The sequence below is a fragment of the Cnephaeus nilssonii genome (genome assembly GCF_951640355.1).
Source record: "Cnephaeus nilssonii genome assembly, chromosome: 22".
In the NCBI taxonomy this organism is placed as follows: Eukaryota; Metazoa; Chordata; class Mammalia; order Chiroptera; family Vespertilionidae; genus Cnephaeus; species Cnephaeus nilssonii.
Window position 1 is genome coordinate 26,217,861 of NC_137093.1, and position 26,009 is coordinate 26,243,869.

General features: G+C 61.7%; 1 protein-coding gene across 3 annotated transcripts; it reads left to right on the top strand.

The window, feature by feature from the left end:
- Positions 1 to 1,604: 1,604 nt before the first annotated feature.
- Positions 1,605 to 25,990, top strand: SMTN (smoothelin). Of its 3 annotated transcripts, none has more exons than XM_079762483.1 (21): positions 1,605 to 2,584; positions 4,228 to 4,358; positions 9,133 to 9,281; positions 9,680 to 9,773; positions 9,866 to 9,944; positions 10,031 to 10,128; positions 11,011 to 11,361; positions 11,450 to 11,522; positions 12,134 to 12,193; positions 12,273 to 12,794; positions 12,980 to 13,152; positions 16,232 to 16,384; positions 16,476 to 16,551; positions 17,613 to 17,777; positions 17,871 to 17,933; positions 18,151 to 18,217; positions 19,383 to 19,556; positions 19,790 to 19,907; positions 20,882 to 21,033; positions 21,957 to 22,025; positions 25,650 to 25,990. In XM_079762483.1, the coding sequence occupies exons 2-21, from the start codon at positions 4,308 to 4,310 to the stop codon at positions 25,798 to 25,800; spliced, it is 2,838 nt and encodes a 945-aa protein (XP_079618609.1). In that variant the 5' UTR covers positions 1,605 to 2,584; positions 4,228 to 4,307; the 3' UTR covers positions 25,801 to 25,990. The 3 variants fall into 3 exon arrangements, with proteins under 3 accessions (XP_079618609.1, XP_079618607.1, XP_079618608.1); XM_079762482.1 differs by having other exon boundaries at positions 1,612 to 2,584; positions 21,957 to 22,122; positions 25,650 to 25,788; XM_079762481.1 differs by lacking the exon at positions 21,957 to 22,025 and having other exon boundaries at positions 1,609 to 2,584.
- The last annotated feature ends 19 nt before the right edge of the window (positions 25,991 to 26,009 follow it).

Here is a 26,009-nt window from a genome sequence, read left to right on the forward strand (position 1 = left end):
CAAATATCAACAGGACAACGGTTGACATTTCTTTGGAGAGCCACATTTTTAAAACTTAAACTTCTTCTGACGCCACTTCTTCAAAACAGACTCGCCCAGGCCGTGGTATTTTGTGGAAGGGCCACACTCAAGGGGCCAAAGAGCCGCATGTGGCTCGCGAGCCGCAGTTTGCCGACCACGGGCTCAGTGGATAGAGCGTCGGCCTGCGGACTCAAGGGTCCCAGGTTCGATTCCGATCAAGGGCATGTACCTTGGTTGCGGGCACATTCCCAGTGGGGAGTGTGCAGGAGGCAGCTGATCGATGTTTCTCTTTCATCGATGTTTCTGACTCTCTATCCCTCTCCCTTCCTTTCTGTAAAAAATCAATAAAAAAAAATATTTTTAAAAACCTAAAAAAAAAAAAAAAAAAAAAAGGAGCCTCCTGGCAAGGATGTGGGATGGAATAGGATACCTTTTAAAAAGTATCAGAATGGATGCTGGACCTCTCTAAATCCAGGTGAGGTGGGGTGGGTGTGTGGGTAGTCACAGAGGATCTGAACGGTGGGGTAGAGGGAATCTGCTGGGGGCAACGAGCCCATTTCCCCACAGATTCTGGATCAAGAGGTGCTGGTATGAATCCCAGTTCCACTACCTACGAGCTGTTGTTCTCAACTGTGAAATGGGACAGTAACCCTGGGCTCAAATGGTAGCTGTGGGGTTTTTATGCCTGGTACCTGGCAAATACAAAATAAATGAGTTAATGCCCCGTTGGCGTGGCTCAGTGGTTGAGCATCATCGACCTACGAACCAGGTCACAGTTCGATTCCCGGTCAGGGCACATGCCTGGGTTGCAGGCTCATGCTGGAGGCAGCCCATCAATGATTCTCTCTCATCTTTGATGTTTCTATCTTTCTCTCCCTTTCCCTTCCTCTCTGAAATCAATAAACAAAAAAATTTTTAAATAAATAAAAAATAAAATAAATAAATGAGTTGAGCTTCCGGTCTTAGGTGCTTCAGGAGCCTCGGACTTGGGTGCAGATATGGCCAAGTCTAAGAACCACACCACACATAACCAGTCCCAAAAATGGCACAGAGAGAGGGCATTGAGAAACCCCAATCACAAAGATGCGAATCTCTTAATCGGGTAGACCCCAAGTTCCCTAAGGAACATGCGCTTTGCCAAGAAGCACAACAAGAAGGGCCTGAAGAAGATGCAGGCCAACAATGCCAAGGCCATGTGCGCATGAGCAGAGGCTATCAAGGCCCTCGTCAAGCCCAAGATCCCAAAGGGCGGCAGCCGTGAGCTCAGTTGACTTGCCTACATGGCTCACCCCAAGCTTGGGAAACGTGCTGGTGCCCGCATCGCCAAGGGACTCAGGCTCTGCAGGCCAAAGGCCAAAGCCAAGGCTGTGGCTGCAGCCCAGGCTCAGGCTCTGGCTGAGATGTGAGGACAGAAGGACTGATGCGATGATCCCTGGGCTGCTGTCTGCATGGAGCTGGTGTCCTCCTGTGCTATTTGTACACATAAACCTGAGGCAGGATCTGCCTGGATGAATAAATAACAAAAATAAAATAAATGAGGTGATACTAGTATTGTTTTTATTTGACAGACAGGACTCCAGACCCCACCTCCCAGGCTCCAACTCCTTTTGGTCTCCATGGATACCTGTGGGAAGCTCCGGGGCCTCCAGCAAGGGCGATGGAGCGGCTTTCCCCAGGGAATCTGCGTTTTTGGATCCCTGGCTGACTCCTTATGTTGTCTTGGGCATGTTGGCCTTCCTCTGGGCCTCAATTTCCTCCATTTGTTGAATGTGAGTCTGAACTCCATATTCCCAATTTTTAGGATCCAACGCTGAAAAGAGGCAGATCCTGGGGGGGGGGGGGCTTGGAAGGGAGAAGCATGGCCGATGAGGGCAATGTCTGCGCCAAGATGTGTCGGCCGGGAGAGGGTTGCTGTGTGACTGATCCTGCTCCATCTCCGGTGGTCCCTGGGATGCGCCAACAGAGGGTCCAGATGCCGCCGATTACGCAGTCGCTCCTCGGAGGTGGCCCCGACCAGGTGTCCCCGAAAGCCGCCTGGGGGCGGCGGCCAAACCCAGCCACTGACGCGAGGAGGAGGCGGAGTCCAGGGAGGGGACGTGGTCTCAGGAACAAAGAGGAGGGCTGTCCCGCAGGCTCCGCGCCGCGGGCGACCCCGCGCCACTGACCCCGGCGGTGGGCGCCCTCCTGGACTTGGGCGCAAAATTGCGTCCTCCTGCCCGATGCCCACGCGACCAGCCGGGCCCCGGCGGCAGGGGTCCCGCCGACTACAACCCCCTACGGTCCTGGCCCGCGGGGGGCGTGGCCGCCAAATTGAATTTCCCCAATGGGGCACGAGGGTGGGCGGGACCCTCCCCTGGGTTGGCTGGCGCGGCGGGGCGAGGCGGGGCTGGCCGGGCTGCTGGCACGGCCGGACAGACAGCCCTTCCAGAGTCCGGAGGACGGTTGCGGCGCGGGCCTGGGATCCCAGGCGGCACGCCTTCTGCCTGAGCCATTCCTCGTCCATCTGTCGGATCCCGAGCCACCCAACCTGAGCCCGCGCGCGACGGGCCAGCCGGACTGAGAGGTGGGTGTGCGGACCTCCGGGTGCCGGAGTGGAACCGGGATATCTGGGCGTGGGTTCTGGGACTCTCAGACCTGGGAGCCCCCACCCATCCGCGGGGGTTCTAAACCCTGGGATAAGGTTCGGAGGCCAGGAGACTCTGGGCGGGGGGCGGGGGCGGGGGGTGAGACAGACACTCCGGGGAAGTTCCCACATTCCTCTGAGGTCTCCCACAATCGCCAGGAACCCAAAAATGTGCGACCGAGAGAGCCTTGGGACTGGTGTGGGACAGGCGCGGGGATACCTGAGGAAAAAGCCTTCCTGCAGCCCCCTGGAAGTCCTAGATCACGGATTAGGGACCCCTGTCCTCAGAAGACATGGCTCAGAGTGTCCACAGAACCTAAATCTGATGATGCGTGAATGACACTCTTGGGGGTGCGGGGTTTACCCCAAAGTAGGTAGATAAGAAGCAAGGACTCCAACAGAGGGAGGGTGGGAGGCTGACATCCGTGCGAGCCCGACAGGGATGGGAAAAGCTAGCAGCAACTTGAACTGGCAGGGTCCAACGAAACCACCACCCCCAGACCCATTCACCGATTGGGTGACTCAACAAGTGGCTGTTCTGGGGACCGGGAAGGGTTGACTGAGGGCTGAATCAACAAGATGGGGGAATCCTGGGGCCATCTCGGTCCCCATACATTAACTAAGCCCCAGGCTGTGGACCCTCCGATGCCAGAAAAACATTGGGGCTGCAGGGACCGGGGCGGGGGGGGGGGGGGGGGGGGGGAGACGAGCTGCACTGGGAGCCTGGGCCAAGATGTAGGGGGCCCCTTTGATGGGTAATGATGGGGCGAAAGGGGGCTGTTCTGAGTCCCCCAGGGCACTTGGGAAGGGGTCTTCAGAAGCCAGAGGCGGCTCAGATCCCCCCCTACACTCTGGGTCTTTGGGATCCTCCTTCCCCCGGGGACAAATCCCGGGTCCCCTCTAATCCTCAGTTTGTCCAAGTCCAGAGTCTGGACGGGTCCATTTCTTAAGGCCCTTCCGGCTGGGGACTTGGATGATAAGGGTGTGAATTTAGCAAAAGGAGCTGGGTGCCTGGACCCCTTGCTTCAGGGCAGTTGGCATCAGGGGGAGGGCAGAAAGGAGAGGCGTGGAGAGGGGTGTTCCTGAAAGACAGGGTGTTACCTTCAAGGCTGAAATCACCTGAGGGAATGAGAGTGGCAGTAGCAGGGAGGACTTGGATCTGGGCTCAGCCCGCAGACAGAGGCTGAGCTTTTGGGGGGTAGTGGAGCTGGGCAGGCCCTGGGGATGGGTGGGTGGGGCAGGAAACTGTGGAGTCTGGCGGGCACCCCCTGGCGGTGATCACAGCTTGGGTGGGCCTTGCTGGGGCCCAGCTTCTCGATCCAGGCCCCTCCCCTCCCTGTGTGATGCTCAGACGGGGCGAGGGGTCCAGCTTAGGCCTGCAGCTGAGTTGTCTGGGCTGGAACCCGAGACCCTTGGCTTGTTGAGCTCTCCAGCACACTACCCGAGGGCAGAGGGCAACTCCCAACCAGAAGCCACATCACAGGTAGCAAGGAGAGGACAGCAACGAATGATCATGGGGAAGAGGGGAAACCGAGGCACTGGAAGAGGCCCCCGCAGGCCTGACTTATGTCTGTCCCCTGCAGAATTCCCTGAGCTGGTGTTAGGTGCCACGGGCACTGAGGATCTCACCAGGAGGGCACGCACGGAGCTAGGGGCCAGCAAGATGGCGGACGAGGCCTTGGCTGGGCTGGATGAGGGCGCCCTGCGGAAGCTGGTAAGTGGCCCCATCGTCCCCAATGCGAGGCCGGAGAGGCGGGGCCTACTAGGCTGCCTCTCCTCGGACCAGAGGAGGTGATGGGGAGTGGGGAGGAGGAGGGGGGAGGAGGAGGGCTAGGCCTGTTCCACATGGTTGATGCAGAGGCCTCCATGGCATATGCCTGTCCGTGCCAGGTGCTGAGGCCTGATCCCTCCCAGCCCCCCACGGCTACCACCTGTTTAAACAGTAACTTGCTCAGGACTCACCCATATGCAGCCACAAGTGTGGGGAGGCTAGATGGGCCTCTTCCCAGCAACAACCTGGGCAGTGCCCCCCCCCCCACCCCCGACGCTGGCCCCATGATAGCCGAAGTGATTAATAATGCGAGGGCACAGCAGGGGCAGGCTGGGTGCTGGGCACACCATCTCCCAGAATGGACACAGCAGCTCTGAGAGCAAAGAGGACTCTGCCTCAGATCAATGAAATCACCCGCCCAAAGGCACCCAGCTGGGAAGAGGGTGTGCCAGGATCCAAACAAACCTCCAAAGGGGACCCTGGAGAACCCAGAGTCCTGAGCAAGTCAGGGCCGGAAGAGCCTGATGAGCCGTGACTTCTAGTCTGTCATTTTTCCACTCTGAGCCTCAGTTTCTTTACCTATAAAATGGGAGGGGGGATGTGTGTGAACCTAATCTCTAGGTCTGAGAGTTGGCATGGGGTGGAGTGAGGCATGGGTCCAGATCTTGAGGGGGAAGGGTGAGCCCAACCTATCCCCTTTCCCCAGCTTCTTCCTGACTACCCTAACCCCTGCCCCCGCCCCTCCCCCCCCATGCACAAAGAGGTCGTGGGGCACTACAACAGGCCAGGCATGTGCCCACCAGCAAGGACAGAGAGCAGCTGAACGGGATGCCCCATCCCTCCAGCCCCTGACCCTTGTCCGGGGCAGAAATTAAAGATTTACCTTCCCTAGGAGACGGCAGGTGGCCCACCGCACTCCTTCACTGTCATTCCTCTGGAAGCGGGGGATGGAGGCAGCCAGCCCCCAACCCAGCCCCTGGGCAGCGCCCAGCCATTGCCAGGATCTACCAAGGCCTGTGAGCCCTCAGACCAGCAAACACCTTAGCCTCCCCAGGTGTCTGCCGCCGCCGCCGCCGCCTGCCGCGTGCCGCCTGGAGGGGAGGGGCTGGGTTTCCAAAGGTCAGTTCGACCTCCATTCAGGAAGTCGGAGTCCTAATGGAGGTCGTCCAGGCTGAGCCCTCCAGACAGAAATGCAGGCCCCCGCGCATCCCCACCTCCTGGAGTTCCCTCTGAGGCTCGGGGGTCTCCAGCCGCCACCCCCTCGACCCGCGTGGGGTTTGGGCGCGGGAAGAGTTTCAGGGAAGCAGACGCGTGGCTGTGGCCGCCCACCCCCCACTCCCCACCCCCGTCCCCTCCCAGGGAGAGGACTCCTAGGACCGCCCCCCCCCCCCCCCCTCATCCCTGGACCCCGAAGCCGCCCCAGGTCTCTCCCGCCCCGGCCGGTTCCTCCGCCGCGGGGAGCGCGCGCCCTCGCTTCTCCCCGAGGGTCCCGCCCCGCGCGCCGGCCCGGCCTCGGCCGCCTCGTGGCAGGAACGGGGGCGTCCCGAGCCGGACTCCTCCCCGCCGGCCCGGGCCTTATAAGGCAAAGCTGGCCCCCGCCCCGGCGTCGGGCCGATTCGGGGACCCGGGAGCCGCTTCCGGCTCCGGCTCCCGCACATTCCTGCGGCCCCGGGCGGGGGCACCTAAGGACGCTGCGGTCTGGGGTTCGAGCTCGGACTCCCGACACTCGCTCACTCGCTGGGAGGCCTGGGGGAGCTGCTCCCTTCCGTTCTGTGAACCCCGGTTTCCTCTCCGTGGCAGAGGCTAGGAAAGCAGCCGGGCCCTGCTGCTGCCGGTGTGGCTCAGGGGGTGGAGCGTCAGCCTGCAGAGGGAAGGGTCCCGGGTTCGATTCTGGTCTAGGGCACGTATCCCCAGCCCAAGTTGGGGAGCCTGGGGGGAGGCAACCAACCCAAGTGTCTCTCTCACATCGATGCCTCTCTCTGTCTCTCCCCCTCCTTTCCACTCTCTCTCTAAAAAAAAAAAAAAAAAAAGAAAAATCAGTGGAAAAATGTCCTGGGTGAGGGTTAACCAAAAAAATAGCAGCCCGTATGGGGGTATTTCCCGTCTGCCTCCCGCTTGGGCGCCCAGAGCCGGGCTGGGGGCGGGGCCGGGGGCGGGGCGTGAGGGTAGATGGGGGCGTGGCCTCGGGAGGGTCGGCGGTTCGGGAGACTGCGGGCCTCCAACGCCCCCTGGCGAGGCCTCGCTCCACTGCCGGCGGGTCCCCCAGACGGGAATGAAGGAAGGCCTAGTGGGTCTCCTCCCCTGTGCTAGTGGGGAGACGGAGGCCCCCAGCAGCGTGGGCAGAAAGAACCCAGAGGCCCGCCCCCCTCCCCAGGAGGAAGCGCCCTCTTTCCTCCCCGGAGAATTCCACTGGGCAGTTTCGGAAACCGCCCCATCCCTTTCCCCTTCCCCCTGGTGGACAATGGCGCTTTGTACTTCCTTCCCTCCCTCCCTCCCACGGCCCCCTCCACACGCAGCAGTGGGGCCAGCGGGGCCCCGAAGGCAGGGCACACGGCAGGGACACTGTGGGCGGATCTTGACCTCCAGGCCCAAAGGAAGGGTCATGTTGGAGGGTGGCCAGTGCAATGAAGTTGTTCATCCCCCAGCCCTGCCCTATACCCACTTGGGGGGAGGGAGGCTCAAACAGAGGCCCCCCCGTTTTCCAGATGAGGATACTGAAGCTCCCAGGTGTTGCAGAGGTGGCCAAGTTCGGGCTTTTTTTTTTTTCAGGGACCAGGACCCCACTTCTGGAGTTCAGGGCTTTGGGAAGGCTGACCCAGAAGACAAAGGGCTGGTCAATGCATCTAAGCCTCCTTCCCTCTGCATTGGGAGGGCTGGATCAGCTCTTTTCTGGTGTACCCCATCTCCAAGTGTACCCCAGAGGGCTCTGTGCCTGAGGCAAGGCTAGGACTGGGAGGTGGGGAGGTGAGCTTCATTCTCCCTCCCTCTGCTATAATAGCTCCCCCCTCTCCCCGTTAGACCTGTTATAGGTATCTCTAGTCCAGGCTAGAAGGGGACCCCAACACAGTGTCAAGGTACCCACCGTGGCAGACAGACCCCAGGAACAGACCTATCCTCAGCCCAGGGCAGACCCTGGAGTCAGAGAGACCTGGATTCAAATTCTGGCTCAGATCATTTGACCATAAGCAAATGACTTCTCTTCCCGGAGCCTGTTTTCTCATCTGTCAAATGGGAGTAATAAAGTGCCAGGGTTTCTGTGAGTTTTGGACAAGGGGCTCAGCACAGGATCTGGCATACAGATTCTTAATATTACTGATACCTTGGTATCTTGTACTCATTTGCCCTCAATTCTCCCTCCTCCTAAGTGTGTGTGGGTGGGGGCGGTGGGGGGTGGGGGTAATGCTCACTGCAGCAGCCGAAGCTATGTGGCAGGTGCAGGGGTGGGGAGACTTGGTGCCCCCATCCCCACCCACTGCCCTGAGTGGGAGGCATTGTTCCATCTGGCACATGAGAAAACCAAGACACAGAGGTTAAGGACATGCTCCTGACCCCCACGCCAGGACTAGACTGCACGAGTCAGCTGGGAGTTCTGGCCTGACCCTCCATAGATTCCCAGGAATGTGGAGCCTGAAGGAACCTGAAGTGACTCTGTCCCCAGGGTTTTCCCTGCTCTGTTCAGATTGGGACCAGTGAGCTCAGGGCGCAGTTGGGCCAGCCCACACTCCCTGGTGAAACCTGCACCCCACATCCCATCTAGCTCCCCCATGGAGCAGGGAGGAGGCTAAAAAGGAAGGGGGGTAGAGGGCCCTACTCCTAAGTGATTTGGGGGGTGGGGGCAGAGGCAATCACCTGGACTATACTTCTCCCTTCTGACTCAGACCCACACTGGAGGCTTATCTCTGCCATGATCTTCCTGGGGGCCCCCGGGGCAGTCCTCTCTCCCAGGAGCCACAGAAGCAGGGGGGGAAGGGGGGCGCGGGAAGGGAGGCCACACGATTGGCTGACTCTCCCCAGACAAGGTGCCCTTTCCTAGACCTGGTTAGACCAGCCACCCGCAACTTCCCGGGACTGAGGGGCTCAGGAGCCTGTGGGAGCCCTGTCCTCCATGGACACCCTGGGTGAACCCTAGAGCATGCAGCTGCCTTATCTGTCTGGGGGGTTGGCCCTCCCACTCTGGGCCCTTTCACCCCTTCAGTGGTGGCCAGGCCTGGCCAGTGCAGGGAAAACAAGAGCCCCTGCCTCAGTTTCCCCATCTGTCCAATGTGGGTGAGGCTGCCACCCCCCAGCAGGGCTGTGGTGCTTTGGGACTAGACAGTGGGAGTCTCGCTTGCTCTGCCGCCTGAATCCACAACCGTTCTTCCCCAGGGACACTGAGGGGCCCAGAGGATGGCCTCCCTCTTCCTCCTCCTCCCATAATCCCTGGCTCTCGGGGGTTTGATGAGTGGCTCTGAGAGGCAGGAGTCAATTGTCCACCTGGACAATTGCTGGCTCCCCACTCTGTGGATCACGGGGGGCTGTCCAAGAGCCCAGGCTTTGTGAGCTGGGCCTCCCCCAGACATGCTGGGTGGGTGGGCGAGCGGGCACGTGACAGGCCTGGGGCAGAGGGTGTGGAGACAGATCACTCATTGTGCCACAGGCCGAGCCGTGGGCAGCTGGTGCCCGCCCTCCGCCCCTGGCAGCCACAATGACCTGCCCCTCGCCCCCGCCTGCCCCGCAGTTGGAGGTCACAGTGGACCTGGCAGAGCGGCGGCGCATCCGCTCGGCCATCCGGGAGTTGCAGCGGCAGGAGCTAGAGCGAGAGGAGGAGGCCCTGGCATCGAAACGCTTCCGTGCTGAGCGGCAGGACAACAAGGAGAACTGGCTGCAGTGAGTGTGTGTGTGTGGGGGGGGGGGGGGGGGAGACGTGGACATGCAGGTGGGGGGAGTATGTGCCAGGGCTCAGCTCAGGTTGTGCGGGCAGGCACAAGCACAGGTGTGTCTGTCTGCTGACTATCTGGGTGTGCACATGGCAGTACAGGCAGAATACACAGGGATGTTTGTGGGCATGGACCACATGCCAGTCATGGTGCCCTGGCCACGCCCATGTGGACAGCACGTCTGAGTGATCCACGGGCACGCATGCACCAGCATGTAGCCGAAGGCTTTTCATAGCTCCATGCCCCTCTGCCAAGCTTCTGGGTACCCTGTCCTGGCCCCTGCCCTCAGCCCGCATCCTCCATGACCTGGCCACGGCAGTGGGAGTTACAGGCATGATATCCCGGCAGCTCTCAGCAGCGAGAGGCCGAGCAGCGGGCTGCTCTGGCGCAGCTGGCCGGGCGGCTGGAGTCCATGAACGATGTGGAGGAGCTGACCGCGCTGGTGAGGCCCGGGCCAGGGCAGGGGCTGGGGGCAGGGCAGGTGAAGGCCTGGACTTCGTGGCCCAATACCTGTGGCCCGCCTCTCGCCCACAGCTGCGAGGGGCCGGTGAGTATGAGGAACGCAAGCTGATCCGGGCTGCCATCCGCCGAGTCCGGGCCCAGGAGATTGAAGGTACGTGCCCGCCCTGGCTCCCCCCTGCCCCTGCTGCCCGTAGCACCACCCGGCCACTCACCTGAGAGTTCCCCTCTCTCTCTCAGCTGCCACCTTGGCTGGGAGGTTGTGCGGTGGGCGTTCCCACAGTGGCTCAAGAGAGGACAGCAAGGGGCAGGCCGCACGGAGGCTGGAGCGGTGTGAGGTAAGAGGTGGCCATACCACCTGTGTCTTTGCTAAACTGGTACTTGCCTGAAAAGGGCCCCCAGCAGTGTTTGGGGGACACTAGGAGTCTCTCTCAGGGCTCTGCCCACTCTCCCAGGCACCCTCTGGCCATATGTCCGCCGCCCCCCGCCCCCCACTTCCCAGTTGTCTATACCCAGGCCTTCCCCCCCAAAGCCAGCCTGCCCGCACTGCTCCCAGGTTCCTGTCCGTCTCCCATTACCACCCTCGTTGACCTCCCTGCCGGCCTTCCACCCGCACGCCAGCCATTCGGCCTCCACTCAGCACACAGGGGATCTCCCCGAAATGCAATCTGACCCTGGTACCTCCCCAGCTAAAACCTATCTTGCAGGTGCCCCTCCCCCTCCGGACAGCCCACATCCTTACCTTGGCTTATAGGGCCGGCATCGCGGGCCCGAGCTGACTCATGGAGCCCTGTTCACAGAGTGGACTCTGTTCTCCAGGGAGTGTGGGGGAGAGGCCGGGCCACGAAGGTCCCCGAAGTGGCCAGCAGAGGCGGCTGGGTCCCTGGCAGGACACCCACCCTCCCCCCTGACTAACCAGGCGGAGGCCAGTGTTCAGGGACCTCCACTCCGGGGATCGATTCAGTCTGGGAGTCCCCGGAAGCTCTCCTGCCATCCCCACCCCCCTGGCCTTTGGATCTGGGCTCTCTGAACTGCCCGTGACTAGGCGACACCAAGATGCTGGGAAGGAGGGCCGGAGGCTGCCCATGTGGCCTGCCAGTGCCCACGCTGGTGCAGGAGGGCCCGCAGGAAGCCGTGCCCAGCTCCTCTGCTTTGCATGCCCTGCCCTGAGCACCTGCCAGCCTGGGGAGCCTTGGCTGCATCCTGTGCGTCCTCCGCAGGTGCCAGAGCCGGAGAAACGGGAGCAGCAGGCAGAGGCCCCAGAGCCACCCCCCGAAGTCACCAGTCGGGATGTGACCACCGTGACGCTCCTGGTGCAGGTGCCACCTGGGAGCACAGCCAGCTCACCTGCCTCACCTGCCAGTTCCCCCCCCACTGCCTCTCCTGAGCCTCCGCTGGAGCCTGCCGAGGCCCAGGGCCCTGCCGCTGAGGCCCTGCCCAGCCCCAAGCCACCCCCGAGCCCACCCAGGGCCGCCAGCCCGCCCAGGGCCGCCAGCCCGCCCAGGGCCGCCAGTCCTGAGCCCCAGGAGGCTCCCGCTCCCCACAGCACTGAGAGACAGGAGGTCAGCAAGGTGAGTCTGGGTGACGGGGAGGGATGCGAGGCAGGTGAGCTCCTTGGTCTGGGAGTCAGGCCCTACCCATGCCGTGTTCCCCCTCCAGCTCCTGCCTGGCCCCACAGAGCCCCCTGCTGCCCCAGGCCCCGCCAAAGGCCCTTCCAGCACCAAGAGAGCAGGTGAGGGTCCCAGCAAGGGTAGCCACAGCGCCTGCCTCCCCTCTCCCCGGCCTCTCTTTCCCTGCCTGGGAAATGGGCTCTTGTGCCTAGACAGCTCCCGCCTCCTCAGGCCAGGCAGTCCCTGACACTCCTCCCGCTGCCCCTGAGGTGCCCCCACCCCCTCCCACCCGTGGCCAGAGGCCTCCCTGCAGCCTTGAAAGGCAACGGGCCTCGGGCACATTCTTTTCCCCAATAAGGGAGTGCGCCCATCTCCCAGCTGCAGCCGTGGGCAGTGCTGGCCAGAGGGGGTGTCCTCCATCCCCGTCTGCAGGGAGGATCTGGGCACCTTCCTCCAGCCCCCGCCTGGCCCCAGCCCCCAGGAGTGCCCAGGCCATCCTGGGGTCAGTGCAGGAAGGCGAGGGGGGGCTGTGAGAGAGAGGCAACTGAGTGGGAGGCCAGGAGCTGTGGGAGGTGCAGGATGGGCTGGGGAGGTTGGGGTGCAGGGAGGTTGGGGTGCAGGGAGGCTGCAGAAGTGTGGAGGAGAGGCCTATGAGAGGTGGACCCCCATCCACTCTCCTTTCTCTTCCCCCCACGTGGCTGCTCCTGCTGCCTCCTGACACTGTCCAACCCAGCTGGACCCCATCCCTGCCAACGCTCCGTGCTCAGCCCCCACCCGCCAGCCCAGAACCGAGGTACTGCCTGTTCCACTACCCCAGGCTCTGGGCAGTGCCTGTGCCCCCCAGCCACTGACAGCCCTCCTGCCCCTTCCAGAGCCCACCCCTCTTGCCAGTGGACCTCCCTCATTCCAGCGGGCCGGCTCCGTGCGGGACCGCATGCGCAAGTTCACGTCTGATTCTCCAATGGCTCAGGATGGCCCACCTCGGGCAGCCCTAGGTCCCTCGACCCCCGCCAGGCTCCCGGGCTCCTCCCACATCAGCACCACCCCTGCCTCCTCCTCCTCCTCCTCCAGCCGCTCCTCCGCACGGGGCTCCAGTGATACCTCCTCCCGGTTCAGCAAAGAGCAGCGAGGAACAGCCCAGCCCCTGGCCCCGCTTCAGAGCTGCCCCCAGGAGGAGGGCCCCAGAGGGCGGGGCTTGGCTGCCAGGCCCCTTGAAAATGGAGCAGGGGGGGCCGTGGCCTGCTCAGAGGAGCCCGGTGCCCTGCTGCCCGTGGCTGTCGGCACTGCCGAGCCAGGGGCCAACATGAAGACGACATTCACTATTGAGATCAAGGACGGCCGTGGCCAGGCCCCCACAGGCCGGGTGCTGCTGCCCGCGGGCAGCCAGAGGGCAGGTAGGCCTCCCCGCGGCCGGAGAGGAGTGCCTGCAGCTGCCCAGCCCTGCACCTCGGGCAGGTGCTGCGGCCAGGGCTCAGGGTGTCTCCAGAGGGGGTTCTGGGAGCGAGGGGGACGTCTGGGAGCATGGCTGCCCCTGTCCTCACCCCACCTGATCTCTACAGTAGCCTCTCTCCCCTTCCAGAACTGACGCTGGGGCTGCGGGCGCCCCCCACCCTTCTCAGCACCAGCAGTGGGGGCAAGAGCACCATCACCCACATCAGCGGCCCTGGGGCACCGGCCCGGCTGGGCAGTGTCACTCACGTCACCAGCTTCAGCCATGCCTCTGCCGGGGGCCAAGGAGGCTGCAGCATCAAGGTGAGCCCTTCCTCACCCCACCGCCATCACCAGCCCCCTCACAGAGCCTGCTTCCGGGGCAGGGCTGGAGGGCTCCTCGGCTCCGCTCCTCTCCCGGTGTCCACGTGGGAAACTGAGGCCCAGAGAGAGAAGGCGGCTGCCCACAGGCCACAGCCAGTTGGTGGCACAGCTAAGGCCAGACCCTGGCCTCCCACCCGCTAGATGTCTCGGAAACTCACTCTGGGTGCCTTACGCTTCCCACATGCTGGTCTCTGATCCTCCCTCCAGAGTTGGTTGGTTCGCTGCCAATGAACAAATGGGAAAACCGAGGGGTAGGGAGCGTGGTACAGGCGTGCCCCCGCTTCCTGTGGCAGCTCCAGAGCCCCTGCTCCTACCCCACCCTGGACCTCAGCTCCGAGGTTCAGAGCTGCTCATCTGCTCATCCAAGATCAGCCTGGCCCCGCAGAAGATTGGAGATTAGCGATTAGCATCTGCGTCAACATTTCAGGGGGAGGAGGTGCTGGGCAGAAGCATTGAAGGGGGGACAGATAGGCGCGGGGGGGGGGGGGCGGGGGGCGCCCGTCAGGTGAGGCAGCAACCTAGCAGGTGCCACGGGAATCGAATCCGTTGCACCCTTCCATTATTCATCCCTGAGCCCGGGATCAGCTGGCTGGGAGCTCAGCTGGGGAAGGAATCCCACACAGGCCACTTGGCTGCCCAGGTAATGCCCTCCGTGCTGCCCGGGGACTGAATGGGACTTTGGCGGAGGTGAGGTGGCTAAAGCCAGCTTTGGGCCTCCTCAGGGGTGACAGGGAGAGGGTGGGGGCGAGAAGGCAGCCTTCCCCCATAGAGCAGGACCTTAGTGCTCTCTCCCAAGGGAGCGAGGAAGGGAGGGGAGGGGAGGGGATGGCTGAGGCCCTGGGGTGGGTGAGAAGTGTCACAGTGAGCCCTGGGTCTGATACCACCCCCTCGCCTCAGTTTCCCCATCTAGAACCAAAGGAAAGCAGATAGCGTGCCTATCACGTACCTGCTCAGAGTCTGTGGTTGGATCCAAGGAGATCCAGGGAGAAGGCACCTGTTACAGCAGGTTGCTCAACATCCTGCCTCTGTTTCCCCCATCCGTTCAAGGCTTTCTAGACCAGCAAGGCATGAGGGCAAAGGGGTGCGAGCTGTGGAGGCCAGCAGACTGGATCCTCACCGCTGATGCCCACGGAGGCCCAGGCAGGCCCCTTCCCTGCTCCTTGCCTCAGCTGTCCCCTCGCGGTGGGGCCGGGGACCCTGGCCTCGGGCATCCTTCCCAACCCGTGCACACTTGCTAGGCTTCGGGTGTGATCTCTGCAGGGCCAGGGCCAGGCCTAGCGGTCCAGCTGCTCAGGCAGGCCGCCCCTCCCCCAGGCCCCCTCCACAGGCAGCTCAGAATAGGTTTCTATTTGGGCTGCAGCCCCAGCTGGCGGGTGGGGGGCGGGGCAGGCCCACTGCCCTTGCCTTCGCCCTCAGACCAGCTGCAAAGACTCTGGCATACCAGCCAGAGGCAGCAGTCCCGGCCACTGTCCCCATCGTCACCCCACCGTAGAGCCCCCGCCAGCACCATGCCGGGGGTCCCGGGGCCTGCGTCTGAGCTGACCGCAGCCCTGGAGGAACGACTGAGCCAGGCCTTGGAGGAGCTGCGGGCAGTGGCGGAGGCAGGCCGGGTGGCGGTGACCCGGGCAGCCGAGGAAGCCGTCTCGGCCGTGGAGCCAGTGGCCCGGGCGACCGAAGAGCTGCGGGCAGAGACAGCAGCGCTGAGCCGGCGGCTGGATGCACTGGGCAGGCAGGTGGAAGAGCTGAGCCTGCGGCTTGGGGTCCCCCTCGTGCCCGACCTTGAGCCTGAGCTGGAGCCCAGTGAGCTGCTCCTGGCCGCCTCCGACCCCGAGGCCCTGTTCCAGGCGGCCGAGGATGCTGGGACCCCCGTGGCCCACCCGCCTGCCTTCAGCACCCGCCGCCGCTCCTCTGCTGGTCTCGCCCACAGCAGCAGCCTCGTAAGTCCCTAGGGGCCGAGGGGGGGTGGGGTGGCTCCGAGCCAGGCTCTGCTTCTGCTGAGTGACCTTAGGTGTGCCACCACCACCATCTCTGAGCCTCAGTTTACCTGTCCGTACAAGGGACTGAGGCGCGAATGCTCCAAGACGGAGGCGAGAGGGTATCGGGCTCCTGGCCCTGAGGCACTCGTGGCGGCTGCCCTGGCAGGCCCCTGGCCAGGGCCCAGCCCCCGGCTTCACCCCCACCTCCTGCCCCAGCCGGGCCGAGCCTCCCTGAAGCAGCTGCCACCTCAGCTCTCCTTACCCTGGAGCAGACGGCGAGGCCCTGCCAGGAGGGGAGGGGCTGCGATCGCTGGGCTGGGGACTTGTGTGCAAGGGGCTCGGGAGATGCCCTAGGTTGAGGCTGGAGGCCCCTGAGAGGGTGGTTCCCAGTGGGTGGCAGAGAGGACTTGGCTCTGGGCAGCCCCGGCAGACACCTGGTCGGGAGCCGATGGGCCCTGGTCCAGCCTCCTTGGTGTGTATTGGGGCGGGGGGGGGGGGGGGGGTAAGTGCGGGGGTGGAATGTGCTGCCTGGGCACTGGCCCAGGAGTTCCCAGGCCTTGGAAACTGGCAGGACCGAGCGCAGCCTGCCTAGGGCTGGAAAGGAACCAGCAGAAAGCACTCAGGTTCAAGAATGAGGCTAGCTTTAGCTCAGACCCCGTGCTGCATTGCGCTCATAGACAAGCCAGAATGGCCTCAGCTTTCCCTTCTGTCACACAGCGACAGCAGCCCTAGCTGGGTGGCTCCGTGGATAAGAGCGTCAGTCTGCAGACTAAAAGGTCCTGGGTTCGATTCCGGTCAAGGGCACGTGCCCCGGTTGCGGGCTCGATCCCCAGTAGGCGGCCAAAATCCTACAACAAGGCTCTCAATGCCTCTTCCCTGAGCCTGACACCAACGTGGCCATCCTTGGGCAGGCAGGCTGGCTGGCTGGTGGTTATTTCCAATGCTGTGCCAGCAGCCGCAGGGCCTGGCGCCGTGTCCACGGGGGCCACGTTGGTTTCATCCAGTCCCCTGCTTAACGCCCATGCCTTCTCCCCGCTCCCCAGATGGAACCAAAGCCAGCAGAGCCCCCCTCGGCTGCCGTGGAAGTGGCCAACGGCACTGAGCAGACCCAGGTGGACAAGACGCCAGAGCGGCGGAGCCCCCTGAGCGCCGAGGAGCTGATGGCCATTGAGGATGAGGACATCCTGGACAAGATGGTACAGCCAGATCTGGTGGGATGAGAGGGGGGGGGGCAGGGGCAGCGACCAGCAGGCACCGGGTGGGCAATGACCAGGGCTCTGTCTGCAGCTGGATCAGACGACGGACTTCCAGGAGCGGAAGCTCATTCGGGCTGCGCTACGTGAGCTCCGACAAAAGAAGAGAGGTAGATGGCCAGCTGCCCCACCAGATCCAGCTGCTCCCTTCCCCAGCTGCTCCCTCACCCTGCATGCAGTCCATTCATGGACACACCAGCTCAGTAACTGCCCTACTCAGCCTCTTCTGTAGACCCAGCTGTTCCTCGGCCTCCTTTCCCCAGCTGCTCCCTTCCCTAGCTGCTTCTCCCCCTCCTCTCTCCACAGTTACTGTCCCCAACCAGTTTCTCTTCTCCTTCCTAGACCACGTTACTCTCTCTCCCAGCTGCACCTCCTTAGATCCAATTGCTTCTCCCAGTCCTGTCAACCACTCCTTCCCTGAATCCAGATACTCCTCCCAGCTGCTCCTTTCTCCCCGAGGTCCATTGATGACCACCTTAGTCTCTACTCCCACCCAGCTTCCCCTTCCCTGGGCAAAAGCTACTACTTCCTCCACGAACCTAGCTATTATTTCCCTCAGATTCTAGATTCTTTTGCTTCTCCAGACACTCTCAGTGACTCCCTCTCTGAATCTAGCTGCTTCCTCCATGGCCCACTGATGGCCACTCAGCCTCCGACTTCTTCTTTGGGCCTAGTTACCCCCTTTGCCACCGCCTCTCCCAACCACTATTACCCTGGATCAAATTGCTTCTCAGGTACCTCCAATTTCTCCCTCCCTGGATTTAAATATTTCTTCCCCTAGCACTCTTCTCCCGGTTAAGACCCATTTCACTCAACTACGGCCCTCACCCAGTTTCTCCTTCCTTGGACTCTGCTCCTCCCTCGATCTAGATACTCCCTCCGGACTCAGCTACTGAGTTCCATAGGAACTCCCATTTTTTAATCCAAATACTCCTCCTGTGAGTTCAGCGCTTCCATATTCCCTCGTTTCTTCTCGAGTCCATCACCCCATACCACACGCCCCCACTCCCTGCCACATTATGGCTACTCCCTCCCCCCTAGCCACTCCTTGTGCCCCGTGTCTTCAGGATTTCTAACAAGTTGCCCTCCACCCCATTTTATGTGCCCCGCGTATGTGCTGTGTGGGTGATGGGTGGCCCTTCTGGGCGTGCATGGGGCATCTCCCGCCCAGACCAGAGGGACAAGGAACGGGAACGGCGGCTGCAAGAGGCACGGGCCCGGCCAGCGGAGGGCCGGGGCAACCTGGCCACCGAGACCACCACGCGGCACAGCCATCGGGCGGCCGATGGCTCAGCTGTCAGCACTGTCACCAAGACCGAGCGGCTCGTCCACTCCAGTAAGGAGCCGATCAGGGCTCAGGGCGGGGACACGTCGACCTCCCTGGCCCCTGTGCCACTCACATCCTTCCTCTTATCCCCTGCCCTTCCAGATGATGGCACACGGACAGCCCGCACCACCACGGTGGAGTCGAGTTTCGTGAGGCGCTCCGAGAGTAAGGCCGCCTGGCGACGCCCTGTGCCCGCCTGCCCGCCCGCCTCCTCAGGCTCTTCCTCGAACTCTCTCTTCGTATTTTTGTCTGTGTGTTTCTCTGTCCGGTTGTCACTTTCTCTTCTCTGCCTGTGGCTACCGCCTTTCCTCCCCCAGACCTCCACCCCATCTCTCCACGTCCAGCCCAGGCCTCACCCTGCTCTTGTTCCCTTTTCTTGCAGATGGTGGTGGCAGCACCATGGTCCAAACCAAGACCTTTTCCTCCTCCTCATCCAAGAAGATGGGCAGGTGAGCACAGGCACCCACCCCCAGGCCTCAGAGAAGTCAGCATCACAGGGGACCTCACGGCACACCCATTCTGCAGAGGGGTAGGCTGAGGTGCAGGGAGGTCATAAGGCTAGAGTCAGAATCAGACCACTTCTGCTGGCCTTGTGGTCTCACCTCATCCTCAACTGCACCACAGGGGAGGCCGGAGATTTGTGCTCCGGGTCACACAGCTCTGAGTGGCAACAATAGCCCTGAGCCCTTAGAGAGGCCGGTCTGCCGCACTGAGCTGCCCGGGGGCACTGCCACTTCCCGGTGTCTGCAGACCACATCCCACGCAACAGAGCACCCCTATCCCGAAGACCCGTGAGGGAGGGGGGTACCCCTCCATCTATGTTACTGAGAAGTCAGGGCTGATAGAGAGCAGGGACAGGAATCAGAATTCAGGCCGGGGACCAGAAGGGTCCAGGGACTGAGTCAGAGAGACCTGCGTTCCCAAGTTCCTGCGCTGTTCGCCTGGCCCTCTGACATCTGAGGACTGGTCCTCCGTTTCCTCATCACTACAGTGAATGGGAAGGGACCCTCTCCCCTCTTGTAGATTTAAGTGGCACATAGGACAGGCTCAATAGACATGAGGTATTATTTTTTAACCCTCATCTGAAGATATTTTTTCCATTGATTTTTAGAGAGCGTAGAAGGGGGAGAGAGAGCTAGAGAGAAACACCCATGTGAGAGAGACACATTGATTGGTTGCCTCCCGCGTGCCCTCAACCAGGGCTGGGAGCCTGCAACCTAGGTACGGGCCCTTGCCGGAATAGAACCCGGGACCCTTCAGTCTGCAGGCCGACGTCATGAGCTATTGTTATTGTTACCATTACTATTATGCCGATGATCGTCATTAGTTGATATTGTTCCAAATCTGAACTCACCTGGATCTTAACAATACGATAAGCCTTCTCGGAGAACTCCCCGGGGGCCAAGTCTGTTGAAAAGAACTTGGCTCCCACCTTCTGTTCGTTTGCGCCTCAGTGTACTCCTCTGTGAAATGGGTGTGATGAGGAAGCCTCCCTTGCTGGCTGGCATTGCCAGAGGAGATACTGCAAGAGTGTAGGGTGTAGCCTGCTACTTGGCGAGTCCAGTCGGATTTGAGGCTTGGGAGCACCCTAATAGTCACCTCCCCACCCCCCAGTATCTTCGACCGTGAGGACGAGACCAGCCCGCGAACCAGCAGCCTGGCTGCGCTGGAGAAGCGCCAGGCGGAGAAGAAGAAAGAGCTGATGAAGGCACAGAGCCTCCCCAAGACCTCTGCCTCCCAGGCGCGCAAGGCCATGATTGAGAAGCTGGAGAAGGAGGGCGTTGCAGGGTGAGCAGCAGAGGGTGGGGAATGGGGGTGGGGGGGGAGGCCAGTGACCACAGGGGTGGGTATGGGCAGCGATGGGCGGGCCACAAACGGTGTTGGGAGGGGCCTGAAGGTCAAGAAAGGCAGAGCTGAGGCCCAGTGGGTGGGCTGACAGAGCGGTCCCCCTATAGTCATGTGATCCAGATCCCTAGAATACCCCTCCCTCTCCCCTCCCTCCCTCCCTCCCCCCACTGCAGCAGCCCTGGCGGACCCCGTGCAGCAGTACAGCGCTCCACCAGCTTTGGGGTCCCCAACGCCAACAGCATCAAGCAGATGTTGCTGGACTGGTGCCGCGCTAAGACGCGTGGCTACGAGGTGAGCCCTATGAGGCCAGGCGGCGGGCGGCACCCCCAAACTGCAGCTGGGCACTGAGAGCCCTTTCTCACCGACCTGTACCCTTCGCAGCCACCATGCTTGGCAGTGAAGATGGGCAGCCCTCTAATGAGATGTGGAAACGAGCTCAAGGAGGCACAAAACGTGCCCTAGATTCCAGGATGGGTGGTTAAGTGTCAGGGCCAGCCCCTGACCCAGTGGTCGGCAAACTCATTAGCCAACAGAGCCAAATAGCAACAGCACAACGATTGAAATTTCTCTTGAGAGCCAAATTTTTTATTTTTATTTTTTAAATACATTTTGTAGATTTTTTTTACAGAGAGGAAGGGAAAGGGATAGAGAGCTAGAAACATTGATGAGAGAGAAACATCAATCAGCTGCCTCCTGCACACTCCCTACTGGGGATGTGCCCAAAACCAAGGTACATGCCCTTGACTGGAATCAAATCTGGGACCTTTCAATCCGCAGGCCGACGCTCTATCCACTGAGCCAAACCGGTTAGGGCGAGAGCCAAATTTTTTAAACTTAAACTTCTTCTAACGCCACTTCTTCAAAACAGACTCGCCCAGGCCGTGGTATTTTGTGGAAGAGCCACACTCAAGGGGCCAAAGAGCCGCATGTGGCTCGCGAGCCGCGGTTTGCCGACCACTGCGCCTAACCCTGGGAGTCCCCTCCTCCTTGCTCTCTCTGGGGGGCCCTGGGAAAATTTCTATAAGTAAAGGAAGGAGTGATGGGGACATGGCCTTAGCTGGGTGGTGGTGCTGGGCCTCTTGGTCGCGCTGTTCCTATAAGTAGCAGCAGTGCAAGTGGGAGGAGGCTCATGTTCCCACTGCTCACCTGCTGTGCAGCCTTGGACAAGCTGCAGGGCCTCTCTGATCTCTAATGCCAAAATCCTGAGGGTAGAAGGCCTGGGCGGGGGGTGGGGGGGTTTGACCGATCCTCCCACCACCCCGTAGCACGTGGACATCCAGAACTTTTCCTCGAGTTGGAGCGACGGCATGGCCTTCTGCGCGCTGGTGCACAACTTCTTCCCCGAGGCCTTTGACTACGGGCAGCTCAGCCCGCAGAACCGGCGCCAGAACTTTGAGGTGGCCTTCTCCTCCGCCGAGTAAGTGTGGGCCTCGGCCCTGCTGGCGTTGGCTGGGCATCGGGGGCCGGGCCTCCGGGCCAGGCCTGGTTGCTCCGCGGCCCCCCCGAAAGCTGGCCAGCTGCACTGTCAGACAGTGGCTGACCCGGTTCCCCAAAAAGCCCCTGTCCTTCTCCATCCCGCCCACCCGATGCCGAGTGTGCCAGGTGCCCGCCGGAACGAAGGAGCCACAGGCCCGCCTACCAGCCCCGGCCAAGGCCCACCAGGTGGCCCTGTCCATAGCCCCTCCATCCTACCTCTGCCTCCTTCTCCGTCTCTCCCTTTCCCTGTCCTCCTCTCCTCCCACTGTCACCAGAGCTTCCTGCTCCCACGGGATCCCGGCTGGAGATTCCAAAAGGAGGCTCCTGGCCCGGGCACCGTGCCCGCCCAGCCTATATAGGTGTTGCCAGAGGCTTATATAGGATATCAGCAAGCCCTCCACTTTGGAATCGTTGCCCCGTCTGCTCACCTCACCCTCGGCACCCTCTTCCATCTCTGTCTTCTCCGCCTTTCTCTTTCTGGTTCTCCTCTCACGCCTCCCTCACCCCCCCTCCCTGGGGCACAGCCCTCCCCTCCAACCTGGGGGCGCCCACGTCATCGCCCCCCCCCACCCCGCGTTCCCGCTTGCCCCAATAGTTCTCTGCACCTGTGACTGGTCTGGCCCCCCACCCCTGTCTGCATCGCACACCATTAGTAACGGGTAGTGAGCGGCACGTCCACCACGGGGTGGGGGCATGCGGGGGGCTGGCAGACTGCAGCACCGAGAATGTAACTGAACTCATGTCTCTGTGTATGTGTGTGTCTCTCTGTTCTACTCCCCTCTCTCTTCTCTGCCTCTTCCCCCTCTTCCCCCCCCCCCTGGGCCCCGCCTCCCTGGCCCTTCCCGGCCCCCCTCCCCTCCCCAGGACCCATGCGGACTGCCCGCAGCTCCTGGACACAGAGGACATGGTGCGGCTTCGAGAGCCCGACTGGAAGTGCGTGTACACGTACATCCAGGAGTTCTACCGCTGCCTGGTCCAGAAGGGGCTGGTAAAAACCAAAAAGTCCTAACCCCTGCGCGGGGGCCCCACGGTGAGAAACGCCTCTTCGCCCGCCTGCCTCACACGCCGAAATCTGCTCCGTGGGGGCACAGAGAGAGGTCTGGGAGGGGGGTGGTAGAAGCAGGGGGACCCTGAGAAGCGCCAGAAGGAGCCCTAACTAGGAAGTGATGACCCAGCTGAGCAGGACGGAGATGCAGGAGGCACAGGAGGGGCCCTGGGGAGGCAGCTGGCCCCGCCTGCAAGGCCGGAAGGAACAGCTGTCTGCAGAAAGTGCACCCGGGGCTGGAACAGGAAGGACAGAGTTCAGGCTAAAGGAGGGAAAGGGAGCCCCAGACAACGGGGTGAGCCTGTGCCCCAGGCTGGGTGCAAAAGATGGAGAGCATGGCACCCCGGGAAAGGAAGGAAGTTTAATCTGGGTGTGAGGGGAAGGTGGGGACCATGGTTGGGAGATGAACTTCCTCCTGAGGACCAGAGTCATCAAAGTTTCCCAAACAGAGGAGGGATGTACATGGTCTGGTTAGCATTCTAGAACAATCCTTGAATGGGGGATGGGGAGCGAGGGGGTGGACGAGGTAGCTGGAGAAGCTTAATGAGAAGTAGAAGGACGGGCTTCTTGATGGATCCAGTTGGGGAGGCAGCCGGGGGGTCAGGGAAGCCTCCCAGGCCTCCAGTTTGGGCACCGGGGATTGGGGTGCCATGCTCCATGCCGGGGAGCTCAGGATCTTGGTCTGTTTGACGGGAAGATGTTCCTGGTTGGGGTCCTGGATCCCTCAGCCAGCTGCAGCATGTCCTCCGTGGTCACCTCAGCTCAGGGCCACAGCCGGGAATTCCCCTGAGCGGACTGCCCACTCCAGACAAGCTCAAAGGGGGAGAGGGGCGGGCTCAGAGAGTCCCAGGGGGCTTAGGCCAGAGCTGGGCCAGAAACTGGAACTCCTGACCCCTCCTCCCCGCTACGTAGTGGCGCTTTACCTTGCCCCATCGCTTTTCCTACTCATTTCATAGAGAAAAGGCAGACACCCAGAGGGAGCAAGGGGATTGACTGAAGTAATGAGAGTCAGGGACAGAGCTAGAGGTGCACTCAGATGCCCCTCGGGGCCTGGAGCCATTGCGGGGGGGGGGCGGGGCGGGGGGCAGCCCACAGGTGCTCACATAGACTCAGAGAAGCTGTGCAGGTGAGGAGAGGATGGGCACGGTGCTGTCCCCAGGTCATATATGGGCTTGGGAGCTGCTGCCCGGCAGGCTGGCCTGGAGGGAGAGGGGCCAAACCCGGCCAGGATCCAGTTGGAAAGTGTGACTCAGCTGTGTTGTTGCTCAAATTGCCTGGTGTTTGGCCTGTCACTGGGGCAGCTGGAGCCCTGAGCCGTGAGCCCCAGTGTAAACAATGGCTTTATAAGGTCTCCAGGGAAGACACCAGGGGTGGGAGGGAGTTCCACACGGGGCGGGGGGGTGGATGGGGGGGGAGGCTGGGATCCCTGGGGAGATAGCCACAGCTGGGAGAAGAGACCGAAAGAGGCTGCCTCCTCACCATAGCACAGCTGGGGAAACAAGCCCACTCGGGGGCAGGGCTGACCCCAAGGGCACACAGCACATCACCCACAGAGTCAGGAACTTCTCACTCATCCTAAGGGCTTCCAAGGTTTCAAACGAGGTCGAGAATGACTATACCAGGGGTCCTCAAACTTTTTAAACAGCGGGCCAGTTCACTATCCCTCAGACCGTTGGAGGGCCGGACTATAGTTTAAACAAAAACTATGAACCAATTCCTATGCACACTGCACATATCTTATTTTGAAGTAAAAAAAACAAAACGGCAAAAACACCCGCATGTGGCCCGCGGGCCGTAGTTTGAGGACGCCTGGACTATACTGTTGCTATAAACATGGGGAAACAACAACAAAAAAAAAAGATGGGGAAACTGAGTCACAGAACAGGGCAGCGCTTTGTCTAGCATCCACAGCTGGTCAGGGATAGAGCCTGGCCTGAAGCAGAGGTCGCCTTCCTCCCAGGCGTCTTCTCGGAGGGAGTTCGGTGAGCTGGGAGTAGGCCTCAGCCCTGCCATGGTCCCAGGTCTGACCTTGAAGGCACAAGAAAGAAGGTGCTTGGCACCCCCGGGAAAGGAAGGAAGTTTAATCTGGGTGTGAGGGGAAGGTGGGGGCCATGGTCGGGAGATGAACTTCCTCCTAAGGACCAGGGTCATCAAAGTTTCCCAAACAGAGGAGGGATGTACATGGTCTGGTTAGCATTCTAGAACAATCCTTGAACTGGGGATGGGGAGCGAGGGGGTGGACGAGATAGCTGGAGAAGCTTAATGAGAAGTAGAAGGACAGGCTTCTTGATGGATCCAGTCGGGGAGACAGCCGGGGGGTCAGGGAAGCCTCCCAGGCCTCCAGTTTGGGCACCGAGGACTTAGGGGTGCCATGCCGGGAAGCTCAGGATCTTGGCCGTGGGGTGTCCGGGGATAGGAGCACTTCCTGCCCGAATGCCTTCCCTGCCCAAGGAAACTCACTCAACAGCACTGGCTGAGTGCTTCCTTACTGTATGCCAGGCGTGGTAGATGGGAGGGAGGTAGGCAGAAGCCGACTTGCTCTGGGAGAGGAGGGAAGAGGGAACCAGGGCGCAAACTACAGCCTTAGAGGTTTGAGCTGTCGGCTGCTTAGTAGCGGCAGCCAACTCACCCCAGAGTAGGGAGGGAAGAGGGGGCTCCAGGCAGGTGCCAACACCCTGGGCTGGAGGCCTGGGCCCCATCAGGCCTAGCCCTGCAGGTATTGGGGCTTAAAACAAAGGACTCCTCTCTCTGTGATTGGGTCTCCCTGTCAGTCAAGAGAGCCAACACTCTGGAAGATGGACAGAGGGTGGCCCCGCCCCCTGAGCGTGATGTAGATGGTCCTGTGTATCGCTTGGCACCCTCATCTCTACCAAAGGGGGGTACTAAGGGTTAAAGAACTGGCCCTCCCCCTCCAACCCACATACCTCCCTGGCCACCCCACACAGCAGGGTTGTCCCCTGGGGCAAGGACAGGGCTTGGAGGGGTGGTGTGCCTTCAGCCCTGCGGGAGGTACCAGGCCAGAGAACTGGCAGGTGAACGGGCTCCGAGTGTCACTGGGGCAGGCCTGGCTGCAGGGGAAGATGTGCCAGGGTAAGGCCTCTAGGGTGCCATGGCCCAACTGAGAGGCTTGTGCCCCTGGAGTGTGCCACCGGGGTGAGCCGAGGGTGGCCCTCCAGAGAGAAGTGGGAGGGGTCTGTGGTCAGGACGTCCCCAGGGACGGGGGTAGAGACCTGTACCCCTCCCTGACTGGGATGAGGCACAGCTCTCCTGTTCCTGCACCTCCACCTCCCCCAGCCTGGCCTCGCTTCCCGCAAAAGTGCCTCCAGGCTTGGGTGATGGAGCTTAGGGCTTCCTGCCCTCTTGGAAGGCTCCCCCCCACCCCCTTCTCCCTTCTCCCCACCACGGAGAGTGCGGGAGACCAGCAGGCTTGGGCAGTGACAAGACCTCACTGGAGGGGTTGCATCCCCAGAGCCCCCGCCAGCGCTGACCACCACCCCGTGCCCCTCCCGCAGGATGCTGGTAGACTGCGTGCCCCTGGTGGAGGTGGAAGACATGATGATCATGGGCAAGAAGCCCGACTCCAAGTGCGTCTTCACCTACGTCCAGTCGCTCTACAACCACCTGCGGCGCCACGAGCTGCGCCTGCGCGGCAAGAATGTCTAGCCTGCCGCCCGCACGGCCTGGGCCCGCCCTGCCCGCGGCCAGCTGCCCCCACCGTCCAGGCACCCTCCCTCCCCTCCCCTCCCCTCCCCGTGCGCCTGCCGCCCGCCCACCGCTGCCTGGTCTGTCGCCACCCGCTCCCCGGCATACACAAGCAGCGTTTTGATAAATTATTGGTTTTCAAGGACCCTGACTCAGTCTCTGCCTCTTTG

What these genes read in the sequence shown, in the direction of transcription:
- SMTN (XM_079762483.1), top strand. Translation starts at nt 4,308, where the DNA reads ATGGCGGACGAGGCCTTGGCTGGGCTGGATGAGGGCGCCCTGCGGAAG. An exon ending in CCCGCCAGCCCAGAACCGAG is followed by an intron (nt 12,194 to 12,272) that starts GTACTGCCTGTT and finishes TGCCCCTTCCAG; the next exon opens with AGCCCACCCCTCTTGCCAGT. An exon ending in TTTCGTGAGGCGCTCCGAGA is followed by an intron (nt 17,934 to 18,150) that starts GTAAGGCCGCCT and finishes CTTTTCTTGCAG; the next exon opens with ATGGTGGTGGCAGCACCATG.